Here is a 23,524-nt window from a genome sequence, read left to right on the forward strand (position 1 = left end):
ACATAGAAATATAACCTAAGTTCCCAAAAAGCTGGCAGACCGTGTTAAATGTAAATAAGAACAGAATGCAATGATTTGAGATTTTACTCGTGGTTTAACATTGAAAACATATCAAATATTTAAAATGAGCCATTTTATTACGTTGTGAAAAATACTGGCCAACTTAGATTTTGATGGCAGGAACATGTTGGGATGCGGGCAACAAAAGGCTGTAAACAGCTCTAAAAACAGGAAGTAGACGTGCTGTCTGTGTTTGTTTGTGTCTATCCCAGCATCACCTCGACATCCTTGACGTTTGTCGATTGTTTCGTTCCAAGTTCGATGGAATTTCTATGCTGCTAATTAAACCCTCCATGTCAAAGGTTTTAATCCAGCGTGCCTTTATGATTTCTAAACTTCATCTTTTCCTCCGTCTGCCATGCGCCCTCCATACCGCCAACTGCCAGCTCGACAGTCTTTGCTTCTCTGTTCATTCAGCCTCAAGCCTTTATGTTCCAGTCCAACTATCCCCAGACTCTCCATTCACTGTAAAACCCGGCTTAATCGGCCTTCAAATTCCTCTATTTCTACTGACAAAATAAAATCATTTTTAATAAAATAGAAACTTTTGGCTTTCTATTTAGGCTACGTCCACACGTACACGGGTATTTTTTAAAACGGAGATTTTCCGTTTTCGTTTTAAAAAATAATCCCGTCCACACATAAAGGCAGAAATGAAGGAAAACGCTGCTAGGAACATGCCAAAGCAGCAGGTGGCGCTAGATTCCTAACCGTGTAGAAATGTTGGCCAATCAGAAGTCTAGAAGCCTCGGTGGGAAAAAGTAAACAAAGCTGGGGCATAGAAGCAGAACCGAGTTGTATGTGTGGAGGGACAGTAACTGTGTGCATATGTAAGCATTTAAACACTGCAGAGAGTAGAGTTAACAGTAACAGTGTTGTAGAAATTCATTTCACCGAAACAATAACGTGGCGCACACTGTGACGTCAAAAAAGGCGCACATCTTTGACGCTGCGTTTGCTCCGTTTTTCTCGTCCACACGTAAATGCAAAAATGGAGTTTTAGAAAATATCCACCCTGGCCGGAGTTTTTAAAAATTTCCTTTTTGGATCAGTGTGAGAGATGTCATGCCACCCCATGTGACCTAGGCCATATGTTCTTTCTGTGCCCAAGACTCCATGGCTTCTGGAGTCAGTATTCAGTTATTCTTTCCAAAGCTCTTGGGACCCAAATCTGCATGGACCCTTTTCTAGCTGTTTTTGGGCTTCCAGTCAACACTGGTCTAACCGACCCTACACACTTCAAAATATTAGCCTTTACATCACTTTTGGCTAGACGTTGCATCTTACTCCTTTGGAAATCTTCAAAGCCACCTTCAGTTTCTTTTTGGTTTAGAGATGTGATGTCATCTCTTGAAATTGCAAAAGATAGGCCTTGTGGCGAAGGGCAAATACAGAGAATTTTATTCTATCTGGGGCCCCTTCGTGGACTATTGCAAGTCATTAAACGCTCTACCAGCTGATTAATATCATGTCTCTTCCCCCCCCCCTTTTTTTTTTTTTTTTTTTTCCCTCTTTCCCCCCTTTTGGGGTTTGTGTTTGTTTTGGGTTTCTTATTAGGTTTTGTTTTGTTTGTTTACTTAAGCGTGTGTGTAGGTGTGCCTGTGTGTGTGTTATTGTGTCTGTTCATGTAAGAAAAACTAAAAAATATGTGAGGGGAACAGATTGTGTTGTCATTGTAAACTACTGTACACTTGTCTCTCAATAAAAATATTTAAAAAAAAAAAAAAAAAATTTCCTTTTTTAGTGACCAAAAACGCCGTTTACGTGCGGACGAAAGGTGCAAACGCATAGAAAAATCTGCGTTTTCAAAAATACCCGGGTACGTGTGGACATTCTCAAACCTGTAAACTTGTAAGAACTTTCAAAAAAGATAATCTGATATGTTGGAGAAGATATCAGAAAGACACTGATCCAAAAGGATGGATTGTGACAATAAACGTAGTCCTTTGTTGTTCTGTGTTTACTTCCTTAAACGTTAAACATGACCCTGTAGTGAGAATAAAGTCATTTTAGTAGTTTTGACTGTTAAAGAATTGCAATACAAGAAAAACTCAGATGGAAAAGGTTTTTTTAAGCTATAAACCCTCTTTGAAGTTGTCAAAAACAGATGGACACAACACTGAATCATCGGTTTCTTGACGACAAAAGGCGGCACAGTGGTTCAGCTGTTAGCTGTTGCCTTGCAGCAAGAAGGCCCAGAGTTCAAATCTGAGGACGGCCCGGTGCTGTGTTTTGTTTTGAAGTGTGCATGTTCTCTCCAGGTACTCCCTCAGTCCAACAACATCAATGTGAATCCTTATCTGTCTCTATGTGTTAGCCCAGCTCCCCCAGTAAGTCTGAACTGAGTAAGCGGCTGAGAGAAGGGAAGGATGGAAAAAGTCTTTTCCAACCCAAACTGTTGAGTTAAAAAATATTAACTTATCTAATAAGTGTATCGCGTTATTATCAAGGATACAGTCACTCAGAGTCATCTGCTCCTCATCCTTAGACACTGCACAGCCCAGCACCACACACTGCTCAGCACACTAACCACGGCATAAAAATATGAATCTGATGTAAAAATTCATCATCTGGCCTGAATCAGCACCAGGATAGAGGCAGATGTGCAAACATGTAGCTAATAAAATGTACCCATCCACCCACCTACCTGTTGTGTAGCACATGTTTGACCTGAGAGGTTTGTTCTGTGTCCACAGGAGCTATTTTTCCTCTATCTTGTGCTTTCTTCATATAGCTGTTGTAGTCACTGTGTGTGCATGAATGTGTTTGTATGCTATTGCCTGCAGCTAAGCTAAATGAGACTCCTGAGGTTTTACTCTTAAAGCCAGAGGCTTCCTGTTCACGCTCTGCATTTAGACCCGTGCGCAGATTCGCAGCAGATCAGTGTGGAGGCTGTTACAGCTGCTCAGTGGCTGAACCACAGGATGAGGAGGAGGACGAGGAGGAGGAGCAGGAGGACGATAATAATAATGACCAGGTATGATGAGGATAAGGATAATGGAGACAATGCGGAGGATGGCTTTGAAGAGGATGAGGGGATAATTAGAAATTCTTTTCTAGAGCAATTGTTTGTTTAAACATTTACTTTAAGTGTTTCTCCTGCTTGTTGTTTTCAGGTCAGCAGAGGGTGGAGAAACAAGCCCTCCCAGGTCAAGGAGGAGGAGGTTTGATTGATGAATAAAACACAAAAGCTTTGATTAGATTTCCCTACATTAAAGAAAGCTACTGCCTGACCTCTGACCTTCTTGTACAAAGGCAGAGAAGTAAAAAGTCCTTACTGATGCAGGCTCCATGCCAGCCATAATGACCCAGAGGACAGTGAGAGACACAGTGATCGCCCAGCAGCCACGTTCTTGGCGCTTTGCACCACAGACAGATGCTGCCGACGCCCGTCTGGAGGTCTGCTGTGCAGCGCTGGCAGTCCGAGCTGCACTCTGTGGAGATAACAGAAAGAATGATTTGTATTTTTTCATCTTCACAATGTAAACAGAAATGTACGCCATTATCAGCCACTCGTCAACGCCATGCTAAAACGTCTTTTCTTAAATCAAACGAGCTGATGTGCATCTGAAGCAAAGCAGGCGCCTCGCTGGTTTCTGTTTAAACGAAAAGCAAAAATAATCCAATCAGTCACAACTCGCTGTTTCTGACTACGAACGGCTCACGAGCTCCAGTTTTTTCTCCTTATGTCTCCCTTTCCCTCTGTTCCCTTTGTCCCCTGGTTACTTATTCAGGCTTTTTTTCATTTCTCTAGTTTGATGAGTTGATTAATTTATATCCATGTTTAAAAGTAGTAAAATTCCTGCATGGCTAAAACAATAAAATCGCAATTAAAACATAAAAAACAAGGAAAATATAAACAAATGATTTTTTTTTTAATCCAAAGAATAAAAACTGGTTTTCAAACAGGATTTTAAAATGCCTGTTGTTAGGCAGCAGTCCGCTCCACTTACTATCAGTGGTTACTTAAAAAATCAGATCTTTCTTTTGATGAAAACTTCAGGAGCATCTCCACAGTGATGACCTCAGTGATGTAGTTAAATATATGTTAAATTATGAGGACTTCCCATAATGCACTGCTCGTGTCGTCAGCGTTTATCTTCTCGCTCCTGTAGCTTGTGTTTTGCCCTGTCCGACATGGTTTTTATCTGACAGAACAAAGTTTGCTGAAGCGCCTGATTAACTGAGGATTTAAAGTTCTCTGCAGAAATGTTTCTACTCTGGTGACTTTTCACATAGATGTTCTATGCCACTGCATGTATATGTTCTTTTTCATGAGTAGTTATCTTTGTCTGACATATTTGATCATAAAACACAAAAATAGGCTGTAACAAAGCAACGGACAGACAATACAGCTGCATCTCGATGTCTCTCCTCGTGTTCTCCTCGCCTCTCCCTCTCACACGTCTTATGGAATAAACTAAGACAAATAGAAAAAGGAAAAGTAGGCAGTACAAGTCTGTAGGATTAGACGTGGCATCTACCCCAGTGTTTCATCCAGACCTCGATGATCTTCAGCTGCTTTATTCCAATTTCTATGTAACTCCCATCTCTACTGCTGCTAATTAAGCTCCCCGTGTCAAAAGTTTTAATCCAACGTGCCTTTATGATTTCTAAACTTCATCTTTTCCGCTGTCTGTCTGCCCGATCTCCGTCTGCCATGCACCGTCCAAACCTCCAACTGCCAGCTCGACAGTCTTTGCTTTTCAGTTCATTCAGACTCAACCCTTTATGTTCCAGTCCAGCTATCCCCACACTCCCCATTCACTGCAAAACTCTGTTTAATCAGCCTTCAGTTCCTCTATTTCTACTGAAAAAATAAAATCATTTTTAATAGAATAAGATGTGATAAGCTGGGTAAAGGGAGAAAGAGCAAGGGAGCTTATGCATTCACATTTAAGTTCTCCATTTACTTTGAAAACTTTTGGCTTTCTTTTCAGACTTTCTCAAACCTGCAAACTTTTAAGGGCTTTTAAATCCGTTTAAAAGAAAATCTGATATAATGGAGATTCAAAAGGATGGATTATGACAATGGCCCCATTCAAAGCAGTCCCGTGTTATTCTGCGTTTACTTCCTCACACGATGGCAGCAGGTAGCGGCAAAGGAGGAAATTAACAGCAGAGGTATTTATTGCTGCTTCACCAACAGCTTGATTTGTATATTTAGTTTCTGACTTAACCACAAACTGTGGTCAAAGCGAGTTGACTGAAAAGAGTTCCTCTCAGCTTGTTTACGTCCTTTCTTGCAGTAAGCAGTCAGAGACATTACCCAAGAAGCTGGAAAGACCTTCACTTAGTATAATAAAAGCTTACTTGTGGTAAGATGTATATTAAGATGAGGAAAAAGGAGAAACTACTGTTTGCAGCCTAATGACTCCCACTTTGATCCAAAATAAGACAGATGGTAACTCAGATGCTTCTTGCTTCAGAGCAACAGTAATCGATGCAGCATTACGGTGCCCGAACATGTGGCAACAATACGTTTTGATAGCTCGAGCGCTTGTAAAACCACACAGTTTGTGTTTTTTTAGACAACTGCTGGTGTTTGGTGGAGAACACTTACTAAATATCAGCTCATGGCAAACAAAAGTACAATATAGTTTGTTGCTAACATGCAAAAATTAAGCAGAAATAAGTAGGAAGGATTTTAAAAGCAAAGCATTTCTGACTAAAGATATAAAAGGAGAGTAAATATGATTCCTTTATTGTTTTCCACACCTTTAAACTCCAAAACTGTGATCTCGTAAGATAAATGCCAGTGATAGGTGAAAAGAAGCTGCCCACACCCCCACCCACAGACCCGTATATACCCTCAGAACTAAGTGCAGCAGGATCTCCCAAAAGGCGCCAAGATTAACAGAACAATGAGCATCTGGTGGTGTTTTATCTGATGGTATCTGGGTTGTGTCTGGCTGACACAGTGGTGGGTACCTTAAAGTTATTTGTCTGTGATGAGATAACGATGTATAGTGGAAACAATGAGGCAGAGTGGGGAGTTATGTGATGGTGAGGACAGCAGTAAAAGAGGCGGACAAAGAAGTATCACTAACAATTTATCATTTTAATTCTGTTTGCAGATATTACAATTTGATGCGCCATAAAAAAAACATTAGGTGATCTTTAGTATTTGCACGACTAAGTACTACTATATTAAAGAAATGAACTTCTGCAAACCCAATTCCAGAAAAGTCAGGATGCCACATAAAATGTATCAAAACAGAAGGATCGCAAATCTCATAAAGCCACATTATATTAACAGTAAAATCTCAGAGATACATCTCAAAGAAGTTGGGATGGACAAAACAAGTCAATGGAAAAGGAAGCAGCGCTATAAAATAACAGCTGGAGGAACATTTTGCTTCCAATAAAAGCATCTTAGACAGACTGAATTTCTCAGAGGAGGTTCACCAATCTGCAAAACAATGTGTCTACAAATTGTGGAACAATTTCAGAGTAATGTGAAAATGCAAAAACATTGAATATCTCATCATCTGCAGTACATGATGTGATCGAAAGATTCAGAGTATCTGGAAAAATCTCTGTGTGGAAGGGACATGGATGACCGTGATCGTTGGCCCTGAAGCAGCATTGTGTTAAAAAACAGGCGTGTTTCTGTCACGCCATCAGTGTAAACACAGTTTACTGTGCCATCCACGCATGATCCAGAAACACTGATGTCTTCTGTGGGCCAAAGCTCAGTTAAAATGGCCAGAAACTGTTCTGTAGTCAGGATCCAAATCTGACCTCATGTCCTCTGAACTAAAGAGAGGGACCATCCAACTTGTTATCAGCGCTCACTTTGTCAGCCTGCATCTCTGATGGTATGGGGGTGTATTAGCAGCACGCATATCTGGAAAGCCACCATCACTGGTGAATGGTGTATAAAGGTTTTAGAACATCATATATACACATATAACATCCAGTCAATGCTGTCTTCAGGGAAGGCCTTCCATATTTCAGCCTGACAATGCTAAACCGACATACTTCCTCATTAGCGTCATCTCTTTATGTTTATATTCTCAGATCCTCTGGGTTTTAGAGTAGCTGGTCCCTGCACATGGTTGTCAAGTCTCTGTGTTAGAAGTTTTCCTGTTTTGGGTTTCCTGCTTTATTTTTCTAGTCTCTTAGTTTTAGTTTCAGTGTCTTGTCATCATTGATTTGTTCAGCTGAAGTCTGAAGAAATCACTTGGATGAGTGACGAAATGAAACTGAAAACGCTACGTCCAGATGAACAGAATCAACTATTTGGGATTTACTTACCTGGATGATTGAGCATGCATCAAGACTGCTCAGCTGTGTCTCATTTTCCATTAGCCCTCAATGTCTGTGTTTACGCCTCGCTTTTCCTTTGGTCTTTGTTGCACTGTACTGTAGTCTTCTGTTGCTTTTCCAGCCTTTGTTTGTAATCACACTTGTGGATGCTTTGCTTTGGCATTTTCATGGACTTTGTGTAAAGGTAAAGGTATGTTCTTACTCTTCTTTGATATCTGTCAGCTTAAACAAGCAATATCTTTTCAATGTTCACGTGCGAATAAAATATGGGTTTGTGAAATTTTTGAAACATTAAATTCTGTTTTTATAAAGCATCACAACTTTAGAGTAGAAACAGCAAAGTTAAGCTCTTTTATGCTTGTGAAAGAGTTTATAAGTGTTTCAATCTGCAGCAGCACAGATGGGAAAAACAGTAAAATATAAGTAAAAGCAAAACCACAAGCCCAGTGTGGGTGTGCGTACTCAACTGCGTAATTCAAAACTCCCAAGTTGCCTGATTGCGTCAAAAACTGCTTCTACTGGACGTGACCTCAATTTTAAACCAAGTAGGGGAAAAAAGACTCTTCTGCCTCTTTTTCTATTCATGTGGCTAAAACAAGATTTTTTCCTTCCCCTGCAGGCATGTTTTATTTTACTCACAGTTTCCATGGTTTTCTAAACACACGTATTCATAGGCTTTTCTTTCTTTAGATTTCTGTTTTTCATCGATTTATTTTCTGTGCATGAACATAGTGCATGTTTGGATGTGTATTGTTTTTTTTTTATAAAGATGATACTGCCCTGTCAGTCAAGCCCTGAGGAAAAACGCAGTTTACCTTCAGTTTAAAATCAACACAAGTGAACTGATGGAAAACGCTGCACCCTAATGAGTCACCAGATTTGCATTTCTCCTGCATATTTCCACACATTGCCCTGGATCTTTATTTCATTTGCATTTTGGTCATGTTCAGTGAGGTATATGCGATGCTGTTTGGAACTAAACAGCTAAAAAAAGAAATCAAAGATCTCAAGAGGAAGAAAAAGTGAGAAACTACAAAATAGGCGCCCACTTATGCTAATGCATTTCTAACCACACTGGTTCGGTTGTTATTACACTGCTGCATTACAAGTGGGAGGATTTAAGTTATGTATTTTCACACATTAACATTATTTCTCGGAAAGCTTCATGTTTTAAACATACTAAACGACCGAATCTCTGGTTCAGTTTCATGATGAGGTTTTACACTGAGGTAATATTTAGATTGTCAGATCTATCCAATACATTTGTCAAAGTATAATAAACCAAACGGCAGCCTCTGGCTTTGTTCGTTTGTTTTTCCCCAAAGCCTTTTAGTGAGCACAGACAACTGAGAAACTGATGTCAGCTTGTAGTCAGTTTTAGTCAGCTGTTGGTCACTCTTAATCCTTTTATTTTGTTCATCTTATTCATTGCATTATTATTGTCTATTTTACTCATGTTTTAATATTTAATATATATACTGATTTATTTTTATCGTCTTTTTCATTTATGTATTCATTTTATTGTTATTTATATTTGTTTCCTTGTCTGCTTAATGTATGGTTTTTAACTGCTATCTCTGTTTTATTATTGGAAAGCACTTTGGTCAACTTTGCTGTTTTTAAAGTGCTATATAAATAAAGTTGGATTGGATTGATGTCCCACACAGATATAATGCCTGTCCCACATATAGTTTGTTCAGACCTGCTTACCCTACACTTATCATCTGCTATATCTAGAGGGGTTAAGGTTTAGGCAAGCCTGTGGTTATCTGGTTTAAGTTTTTTTGGTTAGAGTTCTTCACCAACTTTGCTCAGCAAAACAAATCTTCATAGTTCATGCAGGTTTTCCGAGAGTGTGAGCCTAGGCTCTGAAAAATGTTTGTCCTGTCCACGTCTGACAGCTTTTTGATCTTCTTACTTATTTCTGAATAGCTGCCTTTAACTCAGAAAGTCCGATTACTGCCTACAGCGCAGCGTTTCCTCTGACAGGTACTTACACTCCATTCTTCTAAACCTGGCATCTGCCCAGGTGAGTCATACTATATTTCTGAAGCAGGTCCGATATTAACCAAGTGTAAGAAGGAAAAGAAGAGAAAAACGAACTTCCCCACCGTCATCGCACATTCACACCTTTCATATCACGTCACTTTACAACAAAACACGCATCAGCATTTTCCCCTGCCAAAACTCTCCGGGCGATCCAGTGCTCAGCGCTGAACAAATGGCTTTGTGGCAGAGATAAGATAACTCAGGCGTCAGGGATTATTGACTGTGCAGCCTATAACTGAATATAAAACTAAAATGGTATTGATTTGGGCCCTTAGAGTCCCTCTTTATGGCACAGTTACCATTTTTGAAGCACATGAAAAGGGATTCTAGAGTTATAAATGCCCTGCACACAATCAGGATGGTGGTATTCTCCTGTGTGCTGGATTTATACGAGACATTATCCTATATCATGCTTTCTTTCTCTGCTTCCCCTGCGATACATGAAATAGAAACTTATTTAATGAGAGTCATACAAGAAAATCAAGACACTAATGTGCCTCGGTGGAAGTAAATGAAATGTATTTCTTAGGGAGTCTGAGAGCGGGGATGGCGCCAGAGCTGACGGAAGAGCATACGCATGACATCATCTTTATTGGAAGTTACAGGTGTAATAAAAGCAGATGTAGAAGCTGTATGGTCCTGTGAGGCTGATCTCACCTCCACTAGCCCTCCTGTTGTGTGCACTCCCACCCCTTACTTCAGTGTTCCGGTCACAATTGGCCAGTCAGTTTTAACAGCTCTTAAATTAACATAAGAAACATTTTTCACCACCAAATTCAGTTCAGTGGGTAGTTCAATCGTTCAGTGGGCCATTCAGTGGGTCAGAGGCCGGGGGGGTAACAAAGAGATGTAACAAAGTTGAACGAAACAGGTGCTCATCACTTTTATATGTTCAAGTGCATAGTGTGGAGGATATCATAAGGCCTTGAGGCAATCCAATGTAAAACACAATGTTTATGAGTTTTTAAATTTGTAAATCGATCAGATTTGACCCAAACACAACAGGAAGACATGGATTTAAACATGCAGCTATTAAAGAAGCCCTACTTCCTTCTTTCCTCTGAAGTTGTGGTTAGCTCAGTCCCCTGAAAACAGTCCCTGTTTGACACCTCAGAATTATGGTGGGGAGTAGTCTTTTACCTAGAGCTGTGCGATATGACCAAAATCTCATCTCCCGATATAAGACATCTATCATCCCGATAACGATATAAATCACAAAAATGTAACATTTTCTGTAAATTCTGTTAATCTCGGGCAGCTCGACTTGCATTAAGTGTTTAAACTTGGCGCTGTGTACCTGGAGTCGAGATTTTTAACCGATGCATGAAACGATACATTTTTAGACACAAGTTGTAACGGCCGCCGTTTTCTTTGTGAGTATTTATTACGCGGCGTGCTGCGGGGAAAAGCCTGTTCTAACGTTTGCATCTAAGGTTTATTTTCCAGCACCTGACGCCTCTTTTTTGCTTCTCATCCGTAAACACTCTGCACACTCTTTCACGGGATTTAATTTATTTTGAAAAGTCTCAACAGGATCTTGAGCTTTACTGTGAAAGGTTAATATGCAAAACAAAGAAGCGGACGGCGGAGCCACGCCATTGTTTTACCGTCGTGGTTGCTAACGACAATGCGTATAAACAGGCGCTTGTCCGTCCGTAATGTGGTTATATGAAATATAAGAGAAAGAGAGAACTTTAACAAATTAATATAGCCACTACAGCGACCATCAAAACGATGACAAAATATTGCCGTAAACAGTTTATTTTGCAACATCACGAAACAAAAGATAGCGTAAAATAAAACGATAGATGTTTTTATATCATCATCCGATATATATCATTATATCGAACAGCCCTACTTTTAACTGCTTTTGAAATACTTCTTGGTGTACATTATTGTGACAATTAGCTGAAATAGCCTGTTTTAAATCAGTGGTTAACCAGAAAGAAAGAACCCATTACAGCTACCCATTACCTGACAGTTTTCCCAACAATATTAAATTCTCATATTAGTTTCAGTTAGTCCTGAAACATAGTGGATGTTGGACTCTACCAGGGCCGCCCTCTGTCACCAATTTTGTGGATATAATCACTTTTGTACTTGGTCTCAATATCTTTATGGTGAGAATTATCTAGTAAGGGGAGGTTGGAGCAGGAGATTGACAGATGGATTGGTGTAGTGTCGACAGTCAGGCTGATGCTGTGCTGACCTGTTGTGGTAAAAACAAAAAGAGTGAAGGCAAAACTGTTGATTTGCAGGTTCATCTAAACCCTCGCCACAAGATGGACGGACTACCTAAACTATGGTATGGTTTCATGAGCTGGGAAGATCCTTCAGATGCTCCAGTGTTCCTGTTGTAGCTGCTTCACAAAGCAGAAGACAAACATTTGCTGATGCTGCTGAGAGCCTCTGAACAACGTTTGAAAGGAAGTGAGAGGAGCTGGAAATCTGGATATTTTTAGATCTAAATTAAATTAATATAATTTAATAATTTCTATACTTTATTTCTATCATTCTTTCGTTCAGTTTTCCTGTTTTAATATAATCAATATGTCATTTTAATGTTATTTTTATGTTTTTATGTTTCCTGAAAGCAAGTTCTGTTTTATTATTTTAACTACCTATTTTTTATTGTTAAATAGTTTTTTGCTGTGCACAGACTCCGATCAATTTTACTTTTGTCCGTTGCTTGAAAAGCATTTTTAATTCCATCTGATTTGTCTGAAAAGTGCTAAAGACATAAAAAACAAAACACGAGACTAAAACACTAAATCAGGAAACAATTCAGCGTCATTTTGTAATGACACTCACAGTAATTATAGTATTTATGCATCAAATGCAGTGCATTCAATTCGCCTGAGCTGCAATTATCTGTGAGTACTTCCCTGGAGCAAAATGTAAAAAAAAAATTAAAAAAAAATAACACAATAAAGTAATAACCCTTTTCACAATGCCGTGTCAATTGACTTCCACATTTAGCAATTTAATTACAAGTCAATGCTTTTATTCAACCTGTAAAATAACTATGATTCCCTGAGGGTCTAATTATGATGTAAGGTCATCTATTTAATGTTTTCTAATGCAGATATTCAAAAAGACCTCTGTAAGTTCACATGTTGCTTCCTACAATCACACCTCGACTGTTTGCACTGCTAAAAATCAAGTACACAGTACTCAGTCCTGTCTATTTTCTCCATTTTCTCCGATTAACTGGTTTCAAGGTAAAAAAGTAACCAATACGTGAAATGAGAAAGTGCTACATGGCAAATGATAATAAAAAAACAAACCAGTTGTGCATTCAAAGCTGGGAAAAAAGTTATATTTCAACTAAACTGAGCAACACAATCAGCAGTAACCCATTTTAAACCGCTCGTATTCCTGCTGGCCTTCAGCATCAGCACTTGACAGATGCTTGAAAAGAGACAATCGCAGCATCTGTCGCCGTAGGCGCCAACGTTTCTTAAATGCGTTTCCATGGACGGATTTTATTCTCAGTTGACCACGCAGAAAAGAAAAGAAAAAAAAAAAAGAACACGATCCCATGTCTTTCATTTCATTGTTGGCATGCTGTGTTTCTATGGTGATGCATTCATGTGTGCAGGCCTATTTTAAACCTCACATGTTCGGCTCCAGCACAATCATGATGCAAAAAAACTCTCGCAGCTGTAAGTTTTGAGTGAAAGCATTCCACAAACACTCCTTTATTTGAAACTCAGATCTTTCTTCATCACTGGCTCAGAAGCTGATTGTCTTTACTTTAAAAGTCAAGCTTTAAAAAAAAAGAAAGAGAGAGAAGAGAAGAGGGCAAGAGAGCAAGAGGTATCAGGCTGGCCAGAGTGAAAGTACCGTTGGGAACTCTCATAGAGAGGAACTACAACAAGCCCTTTGCAAGAATTTGGCCGATTCCATCTGTTTATTATCTTTACGATAAAACAGAGACTGAAGTAAAAGTCTACGGAGCTCCAGATTGTTGCAGAGTTCATTAATCTTTATACTAAAATGTTGAGATGAAGAACCAACAGTCTTTCAGGAGATCTATTGTGATCATTTGCAACTTTGTATATTTCATTCTTAGACTGTATTTGCCTTCTTCAGTGGTTCACAGGTCAAGTTAAACATAATTTTGTAGCTTTACATCAAATTTCTTCTGACTGGCTGCTCCTTGCAAACTGAAGGTTTGAACAGCAGGTGCCTAGATCTAAGTGTGAACCTGTGTTCCTGAGAGGACCATATTAGGATATCCTCTCTCTAATAACAGTAACACTTCTTACAGTGTGCAGCTGTACTGCAGATTTAGGTCACTTTCAGAAAACCAAACCCACATGCTCTTAATCTCTACACACACCTGACTCATCACTATCTCCCATCATGCACCTGAGGCCACTGGCATAAGTGGGAAATACAGACCTGTATCTTAGCACCCATCTTGGCTGAGTCACTTTTGCCAGAGTCTGAGTCGCACACATGGAAACGTTAAAGCAGTAACTGAAACAAGTAACTGAAAGAAAGAGCTGAGTAACAAGTAACTGAATACTGGTCAATTAAAAGGAGTTAAACTGGGAGAAACACATAATTTTTACAGGTACAACCTGTTGGTCTGTATCTCCAGCAGATGCGAACATTTCTGCAAAAACATCACAAATAACTTGCAAAATCTGGCAAATCTAGAAGGAACAGCTGCATATGTATGGGACTGGACTCTCTGTGCTTTTGAATACTGATGAAAGGAGAGTCCCTCAAGATCCAACACAGACCAGGAGAAACAGAGTGTGACAGAGAGAGACGGACAGCAGGAGAATAAAAGGAGGCATCTCCGTCTGATGGCTGCTCTCGTGTGAACTCACAACTGAGAGGAAAAGCCTCAATTGCCCAAAGGAGTTGTGTAACAGTGATGGTAGCGCAGGATGGACCGAGGTAATCTGAGGCTCCGTGTGTGCGTGTGAGAAAGAGAAGAAATAATGTAGAAATGTTTTTTGGAAGCTATGAGTATAAGAATTAGAGCTCGTAGGGGCAGGTTGTGTGTATGTACGTGTGTGTGTGTGTGTGTGTGTGTGTGTGTGTGTGTGTGTGTGTGTCCTGACTATGCAGAAATGATGACCCCGGTATTTCTGTGGCCCAGAAGTGCCAAAAGGCATCTTTTATTAACTAGAGTTTGGCTGAGCTTGACCCATTTGAGATTAGGTTGTGTGTGTCTCTGTTTCACCGTGTTTATTTTCTTGTGTGTTTGCGTACATGTGTGTGTGGACATGAGCCAGCCGTGCATGTCCGCACACGTGCACGTACGAGTGGGGCTAAATCTTGTTGCCATTTTACATCTCCAAACAATGCGCGTCATCAAAAACTGTAATTAAAAGTCGATTTTTTTCCCCCTCAGATTTTGTTTACCCTTCCACTATCTCCTCCATGCTGACTTCTCATCTTGTAAATATGCCTGTTTATAATCTATAGCCTGCAGCCCAGATAGGTAAAAACTCATTTCATTAACAAGGAAGAAGGAGGACAACATCAGAGGACACACACACACAAACTAATCTTACATTTTCTATTTATCTTCTGTCACTTTGCCTGCCAAAGACAAGCAGCGTATTTTGGGGACAATGAAGGAGACGAGTGGGGAGGAAGTGAAGCGTAAGCTGGTGTTTATGAGAAAAGATCTCATGACAATTCACCGTTATCTCCATGGATTTTTCTCTGAAACCGGGAGCCACAAACTTTTATCCAGTAACTTGTAGGAGGGGAAGGGTCTAGTTAGGAATGTGTTTTTCTCTACTTTAAATTCCTATTTTAACTCACTTTATTCTGCAGATTTAGGTTATGGCCACCATTATTTTTTTATTTTGATTTATTTGTTACACATTGGTGTAAAAATGTGTCTCTAAAAACTCAGCTTGTTTTCATTCCTATCAGATTTTGCTGTTTTGTCAAAGCCAATTACACCTCACAGTGCTTTGGCCTCAGTGCAGTGATGCATCAGGAATGATAATAGTGGATTCACACAGAATTCCTCAAATACACCTGCTTGTAAGGACCATTCACTATTACAGTTTATACTGAACTTTGTTCACTGAGCAATTTTTAAAAACCATTTTATGACCAAGCATTATGTTTCAATGTGGAGAGTTAACATTGTGAAAGGCACGCATTATAACCTACACTACAGCCGTTTCCTCCATCTGTGCAGCAAAAGATTATTAGTTCCATTTGTCACAGTTTCTTTTGATAAATGGGGATGAAAATGTATGCAAAAATATATTATATGCATGATAACCGTCAGCTCAGTGAAAACAAGCTACCATATAAAAGCCTTTTTATTGCATTTGTGGTTTATTTCGAGACAGCTGATTGGCTAACTAGAGCAGCTGCTATAATTCACATTATCGAATTAATCCTGCAGATTTTTCAGTTTCAGTCTGTCAGTAGGTTTGATTATTTGATGCCGGGGAGTTAATCAGCAACAAAAATCAGTTGTGATGCACTTACTGGTATTTTTATTTGTCTATAGGTTTGATGAATTTAATGCCAACATTTAGAGAACTGGAAATAAGGGAAAGTCTATTATAAGTGTCTTTTTATTCATACTAAAGGTCTCTTTGAACATCAGAGGTTTTCAGCACACTCAATAGATGTTATTAGCTGCAGTCAGTCCCTTGCTATCACTGCAGCCTCAAACTAACAGGGTCTGTAGGTTTTCCTTTGTAACCAGTGATAACACAGATCTGTGCGAAGGAGTCGAACTTGAAAACTAACCGTGCACTACTCAGTGAGTGGGTGTCCTCACACACACAATTAGGATAATATTAACTGAGCTGACAACAACAAGATTGTCCCATTTTCACCTAATGTAACTTTTGTGATTTGATCAGACTGATGAAATCTAATTATTGGATCCTTAAGTGGATGGTATGTGAGTGAAACCTCCACCATGCCTCCATCCACTTTATGCTTATACTTAGTAGAGAGTCGATAGAGGATACTGCTTACAGGTGATATGTATAAAAATGATAACAACTGATGTAAGAATTTCAATAGGGTGTTTAGATCTGAAATAAGTGTTCTGGGAAAAAAAGGACAAAACCTGCTTTATGTCCAACTGTTCCCGTGGATATTGAAGATAAATTATCTAGAAGCCTGCAGAGTGAAATACAGTACAAGTACTTCATCGAGGAGTTTTCGGTGGCTACCCAAAAACTCAGTATGGAAAAATGAGATTTCATTTACTCAGAATAATGGACATTTTTCTTCAGCTAAATAGTTGTAATTAACGTTAAAAAGCACAGATTTCTGCCCAGTAATACAACACAGACCTATCGCCCTGACTGTATGTACTCACGAGTGTAGTCGCCCTGCTAAAGGCTTAAGCTAAGCCAGGAAAAACCCTGAAGTAGAAAGTGAAACCAACTCTAAGAGCATCTATTTTACAAAGATGACTGGCATTTCTGATGAATAATGCAGATTACTGGAGCTTCAGACACGCAGGAATTGGTATGTCTCTATGTGTGATCATGCAAAGCTAAGCGGGCAGAGCAAGGGACTCTCCCTGCCAAGGTTGGTAGTTCTACTCCCATGGGTGCCACTCGGAGTGAAAAAACAGCGTGTTTGATGAAAGCTTTGCGCAAATGGCATATAAATGAGCATTAAACCATCCGTACTCTCTCTCACACACATTTACACACAGTCTGACTTACTGACGCACTCTCCAGAGATAGCATTAAGGAAATGCCCCTCTTGGCAGTTTGCCCTGCAGTGGCCACTCTGCAGGGACACCAGCGGGGGGCAGGCGATGCAGTCGGCCTGGGAGGGACCGGAGCAGGTCTGGCAGGAGGGATGGCACGCTGAGAGAGAGGGGGACAAAGACAGGTGATGACATACTACATATGCGCATGGAAACTCACAACACCACAGTTCAACTGGACTGCTTGGACGTGTTAGTGCTGTTGGAACACTCCGGTGGTCACTAAAAACAATGAAGTCTTTGGTTTGGAGTCTTCCTGCATACTGCATAGTGTTCATTTCTTATGTTACGATGCCATGCAGAGCAGGGACATAACTACTTTGTGACTGACAGGTCGCTGCCAGGCTCGGCTCAGCAGGCAATATCCTCCGTTTTTTCACTCAGTCAGACCGGCCACGAGGTACAGGGTGTGTATCCTTGATATACAGTTTGTAGGTTGTTCATTAGCCACTCTTTAATTTTGCCTCATGCATGGTGCAGGGTGGATGGTGTACAGCAGGTTTGTCAGAGCTTAATTTCTTGTTGGCTTTTAACAAACAGCTGGCTTCAGGAGATGGAGACAGAGCTGATGGAATAAAGCACTGCAGAGTTGATGCTAATGCTTTCTGGCTTTGTCGTTATGAGCCACAACTTTCACATTACACGTCATTTGGTGCATTTAAGCAACACACAGCGTTTTTATTGCCTCACATTAAAAGTCACCAACGCCACTTGTATTCTCATCTACACTGAAACACAATTCTTCTTCTGGGTACTTTCTAATGAGCCAGTCAGTACTGAAGGAGATAAGGCCAAGTCAGCAAGCAGAGCCCATTTATTGTGTAATCCAAGACGATGTGAGTTCATCGCTCTTCTTAACTGTCTTGGTATCCATCTTCATCGGTCAATTACTGAAGCCAGGTTTAAATATGTGATCCACTGAGGTCTTCAAAAAGTTTTTTTCTTGTTGTTTTTTTTCAAGATAAACAATAAAATTTAGCACATTTAAAAAAGACCAAAGAATAAAGCTGGTAAATGGAAGATAGGAAGGGTCATCTTGTTTCAAATGAGGTCAGAGTCAATACACCGAGCTGAGGTAATGAGTTGGAGATTAGAGCAAATGGATTTTCATTAAGTAGGCGAGTCACAGAGGGGCGGGGGATAGATGGGGAGAAGAGCCCAGCTAAGGTTAACATGTGTTCACTAAGAGCCACACTGAGGAATGAGAGTCATTTAATGGGTCAGATATATAAAGTTTGGACAAACATAGTAATAAATTCTGATTACCGCTCTGCAAGACAGCTACATGCATCCAAATCACAGTTACCTGTAGCACTCGCATACATTTCACAGCTAGGATATTTATAGGATACTTACAGGATATTTACCAAAACCAAATAAATCTGTGTATGTAAGATAAAAATGATGAATTTTTTATTTTATTCTTTCACATGTCTGTAAGTCTTGCCAGTTCGGCTTTACAGGCAAAACCATCACAACTTATTAGCTGTATAAATCTTTGATCCTGTGCTTCGGTGGTGCTGTGGCTTAGTTGGTTAAAGCACCTGTCTAGTAAACAGGAGATCTTGGGTTTGAATCCTAGCGGTGCCTTTGGGGCAGGGATAGCTCAGTAGGTGGAATTGTCACCCCATGATCGGAAGGTCGGGGGTTCGAATCCACTGAACGGGTACCCCTGAGCAAGGTACCGTCCCTACACACTGCTCCCCGGTGTGCCTGCTTAGTGGCTGCCCACTGCTTCACTGAGTGAATGGGTCAAATGCAAAGAGAGTAATTTTTTTTGGGTCATACTGAATAAAACACTAGTTATTAGCCTTGTGTTGATGTGGTCCTGAGAACCAGCACCCATCTCTTTTCTCAGTCTCGGGTTTTAAACACCGGCAAATAAAGGAAATCATGAAACAGGTGAGTGAATCAAGAATAAAGGCCTAGAACAAAGACGGATTTGCCACACGTTTGCCATTGTTTCACTTCCTTTTTTAAGGAGCAGTTAACCTCGAGACCATTTTTGCAAAGTAAAGACTTTTTTTTTGTGTGTTTTACTGTTAAGGTTAGAATCTAGGCTAAGCAATACTATGACACTGAGTGTGACTCAATAGTACAAAAGCAGATATGTGTGTGTGTATGTGCTCTCACCTTGGCATTGGTTGTCCTGAATAAGGAAGCCTTGTGGGCATGTGGGGACACAGCGGCCCTCGTACAGGCTGGACGGGGAGGGACAGGACGTACAGTTGTCTGCAGATGGCCCAGCACACTGCCAGCAGGAGGGATGACACTCTGAAGAGGACACGAAGAGCAGCGACATGGTCACCATGAAAAAAAGAAGTATAAAGGAGAAAGAGTGGAGGAGGCTCAATCCCCAGCTGTGCCTTCTTCACTATAGCACAGCCACAACAGAAAAATGAAAAGATGAGTGGATGGCACTTTTGTTCTAGAAATGGGTTTTGGGAGTTGAATTAAAAGGAGATGGACCAACTTTTGAGATTTTGCTATTGTCACAATAACTAAATCTCAAGAAAAACTTTATCACAAGCTGGAGCCAAACAGTATCCAAGGAACGACTGGAGTTCCTTATGTAAACTTCTGGGACTAACTTTATAAATTGCCCAGCTTACAGTTTTCAACCGATCCTCTCTGCTAACATCGCAAAGCAGTTTTTGCTAAATTCGTACAGTAGCTACGTTACAGTGAAGCGTTACGTCAGCTTGCTGGATGAATATAGTTGGTATCTGCTGTTGTATGCTTCTTAACCTTCAAGTCAAGTCAAGTTTAAAAAACCCCAACTTAGTTTATACAAGCTGTTCTAGCAGGCATATTATTACAGTTTTAAACTACATACCCTATGTACTGAACTGCAACATCACAGTACTGTACAGGATATGTAGGCAAAAGAGTCCTGAAGGCAGATCACTAAGTTCTGCTGATAATTTTAAAACTAAAAGAAAAGAAAATACATGAACCAGAAAACTTTACAAGTGTCTTCAAATGACACAGGTAGTAATTTGAAGTACTAAACCAGGTTGAGGGAAGTGCATTTGTTTGTACACAGTTTATATACAGCCACTTATTTAGGAGTCATGCATTAATGCAACTTAAAACTGAGTCCTGTTTCTTAAATGCTCATCCTTCTCAGGGTCACGTAGAACTGAAGCATGCTGACAAAGAGGCAAGAGTCAGGGTACACTAAGACAGAGACTCCTATTCCTGTAAAGTTATACAGTAAAAAAGAAACACAGCCCATTTGACTGTGTCTGAACTGAATTCAATTTCCACCACTGTTCCTGCTATTTTACTGCCACTTTACTGTACCTTGGTCCTTCCCTGCTGGCATGCAGTAATCTGATTCTCAGGAGCTTTTAGTCAGCTCCGTCAGCCAGAAGTAATGTAACACTCAGATAAGGCCAGCAGCCAGATTCCCCAATCAGAAGTTACGCATTAACACCAGAGTCAGTGCCAGCCCAGAGAGCCTCCTCCAAGGCAGACACACGCCAACCAAGATGCAAATCTATAACATGCTCCACTGTTTAATTTGGACTGCTGAGATCAAAACAAACCTTCCACACGGATCATTGTAAAACACATCAGAAGATTTTAAACTGCATAAATTATAGGTGAACTTTTTTAACCCGTCACGGTATCTCGGCTTCTAAACGAAGGACTAATTAATGAGAACTACAACTAAGAAACTGCTGATGAACAGAAAAGGATCAGCAGATGATCCTGCACAGAAAAGACATCTGTGAGAGCTGCTCATAGGTTACATTTTAAATTATTATTGTTCATTGCAGTTTGTCACTGATGGCTGGTTACTGGTGCAAATTCCAGGTTTGTGTTGCTTAGCAACCCTCTAATTATTTACTATCCTGTCATCTGTCAATTAACCGTATCCTATAGTCTGATGAATGGTCACTTCCATTGCTTGCCTTACATTTAAGCCCTGTTTAACTGAGGATTTCACACTGCCTTTTTCACAGAGACAGCAGTAATTTCACCTGCAGTCACTGAATTGCTAGCCTCTGGTCGCCAAATCACTGCTAGTGGCTTCCTGTGTAGACACAACTTTAGTTAAGCTGTGATAGGCCCAGGCTACTGGGTGATCGCCATGATGATGATGCCATGATTATTTCTTCTCCACTTCCCTCTTTTCACTCTTCTCTGGTCATGGAACATAGATGCCCCTCTCCTGAGCCCGGTTCTGCAGGTTTCTGTTCTTTCCCATCATTATCAAGTGCTGCCCACAAGGAACTGTCATGGTTATTGGGTTTCTCTCTTCAATATTGTTGCACCCTGAGGTGACTGCTGCAATCAACTGGTGTATTTTATATTAAATTAAACTGGGTAGAATTTAATGATTTTATGGACTTAAATAACACTAAGAACAAATAGTTGGAAGACTTGTTGGATCCACTTTGCTTATTTGTTTTATTTATAGATCTTTTTTTACTGCATACAGTAGGGCAGAGCTTAAAAAAGTACATTTTAAAGGCCTAAAAGTTACGGCAAAATAAATGACACTAAACTCAGCAAAGGGAAATTTTGGAACTGATCAGAAGTTAAGGGAAAACTAGATATTTTTTACGAATAAAGACAAATAAGACAATCCATGATAAACTTTCTTCTAAAAAAAACTAAAAAAACTACCACTAATACTACTTCTAATAAGACATTTTTGGGCCTCTGCTGGTGAGCAGCCTCATTTGATTTGACCAAAAGTGCTGCCTAATGCAATTTTACATTGCTAAATGTAGCTCCATATGCAGATTACCCTGCTTTTCTATATATATGCACTTCCTAGTTTATTTAGCCTTCACTTACATGCCCCCACACTGATCACCCAACACAGCAGCTGCCCTGAAACAGGCATTTTGTGCAGCCTTTGATGTCTGCTTTGGCACCATGAAGACAAATAGCTGAGCAATGCTATCAGCTCTGGCAGCTGAGAGGGGTTCATGCTGCTGGCGGGGGTTCGAATGAAAGACAAAAGGCCTGTCATCAACTGGCTAGCAGCACCAGGTGTGTGCGTGCGTGCCTGTGTGTGTGTGTATGCACTACCGGTCTTGTTTTTTTTAGTATATTTACACTGGACTGTGTGTGTTTATAATTACTCCTCTTTGGATTCTTTCAGAGGGCTGTCAGCTGCATCCGGGTCTTGTGTACACACTGCATGACAGCACTGGCAGGTAGCTCTACCTGAGCCAACACTACTGCGTGCGTGTGTGTGTGTGTGTGTGTGTGTGTGTGTGTGTGTGTGTGTGTGTGTGTGTGTGTGTGTGTGTGTGTGTGTGTGTGTGTGTGTGTGTGTGCGCACGCGCAAAAACATTTACCCTGTGGGACCATCTCAGTGTCAGAGCAAGGACTTTTAAAGTCACACGGTTGTCAGCCGAAACTGTCAGTCTGACATCCCATCATCGCCCACCGTCTCCCTGCCGCCTACCCGTAATCCCTCTTGTTCTTCCTCGTCAACTATGGCAGCTTAATTGGTAGAAGAGATGAGACGACATCCAATATGTTTATGATCGAGTTTACCACCCACAAATGCGCTTATTCATCCAACAACATGCAAAAACACATGACAAATAAATAAATAAATAAATCAAAATCAGCTCATCTTGCCAATCACAAGCTACCCAGAAATCTTCACATCAACGGTCCAAAAACAAACGCAGACTCAGAGGCGTATTAAGCAGGCCTGCTGTCAAACTTATGTCATTAATACGGGGAGTGAATAAGAGTGATAGGACGCCTCTCGCTCTTTTATTGCAGCTTGGATATCTAATTTGTTCCAGGAAGGAGAGCGCATATTGATTCCTGTAGTAGCCGAATTCATGTGCGCAGGCGTTCTCATCACACATTATCTGGTGCACGAGCTCAGAGAATCACATTCATTACTTTGTTTTGTGCTGATAGGGTCATAATTCGAGGTGGGCGCAGTCGATGAGATTGTGATTTAGTTTGGGGGTGTGAGCGCTCCTTAATGCTTTCCATAAATGATTCTCCTGGTACAGTACAGAGCTTATCATTTCATAAGTGCGGCAGCATGTGCCGCAGAAACACAGGTGGATGGTTATATCTCATTCCTCGGAAGTGTCTAAGGTGTCACTCATATTGATTCCGCTGCGTTATGGGATGCTCGAAATCAGCCCATTTCTATGAGGAGCAATTTGGAGGAAATGGCAACAACAACTGCTGCAAGAGCCGAGTTACAAATACATCAGGGAAAAAATTATAGGAAACTGTGCTCCTGAACAGGTTTCATTGATATGAATGACATGTAAGCTGTTTAATCCGCCCAATTAAAGTGCAGAAAATGATTATTTGTTAAGCTGGTTATGTCAAACATCAGGTTTCCATCAATCAAATTTTCCCCCTCGCAGTTTTCATTCTGGTCATGTGCTGCAGAGTTGCAGTGGAGGA

At 40.4% G+C, this 23,524-nt stretch overlaps 1 protein-coding gene across 2 annotated transcripts in view; it reads right to left on the minus strand.

Annotated features, from left to right (window-relative positions):
* Positions 1 to 23,524, minus strand: part of fras1 (Fraser extracellular matrix complex subunit 1) — a 306,003-nt gene that overhangs the window by 113,864 nt on the left and 168,615 nt on the right. For both annotated transcript variants that reach the window (XM_080893736.1, XM_080893735.1), the window contains exons 18-20: positions 19,247 to 19,387; positions 17,067 to 17,213; positions 3,339 to 3,494 (exon numbers count right to left, since the gene is read on the minus strand). In XM_080893736.1, the coding sequence (XP_080749862.1) occupies positions 3,339 to 3,494; positions 17,067 to 17,213; positions 19,247 to 19,387 (444 nt within the window). The remainder of the gene's footprint in view (positions 1 to 3,338; positions 3,495 to 17,066; positions 17,214 to 19,246; positions 19,388 to 23,524) is intronic.

The sequence above is a fragment of the Rhamphochromis sp. 'chilingali' genome (assembly GCF_963969265.1).
Source record: "Rhamphochromis sp. 'chilingali' genome assembly, chromosome: 10".
In the NCBI taxonomy this organism is placed as follows: Eukaryota; Metazoa; Chordata; class Actinopteri; order Cichliformes; family Cichlidae; genus Rhamphochromis; species Rhamphochromis sp. 'chilingali'.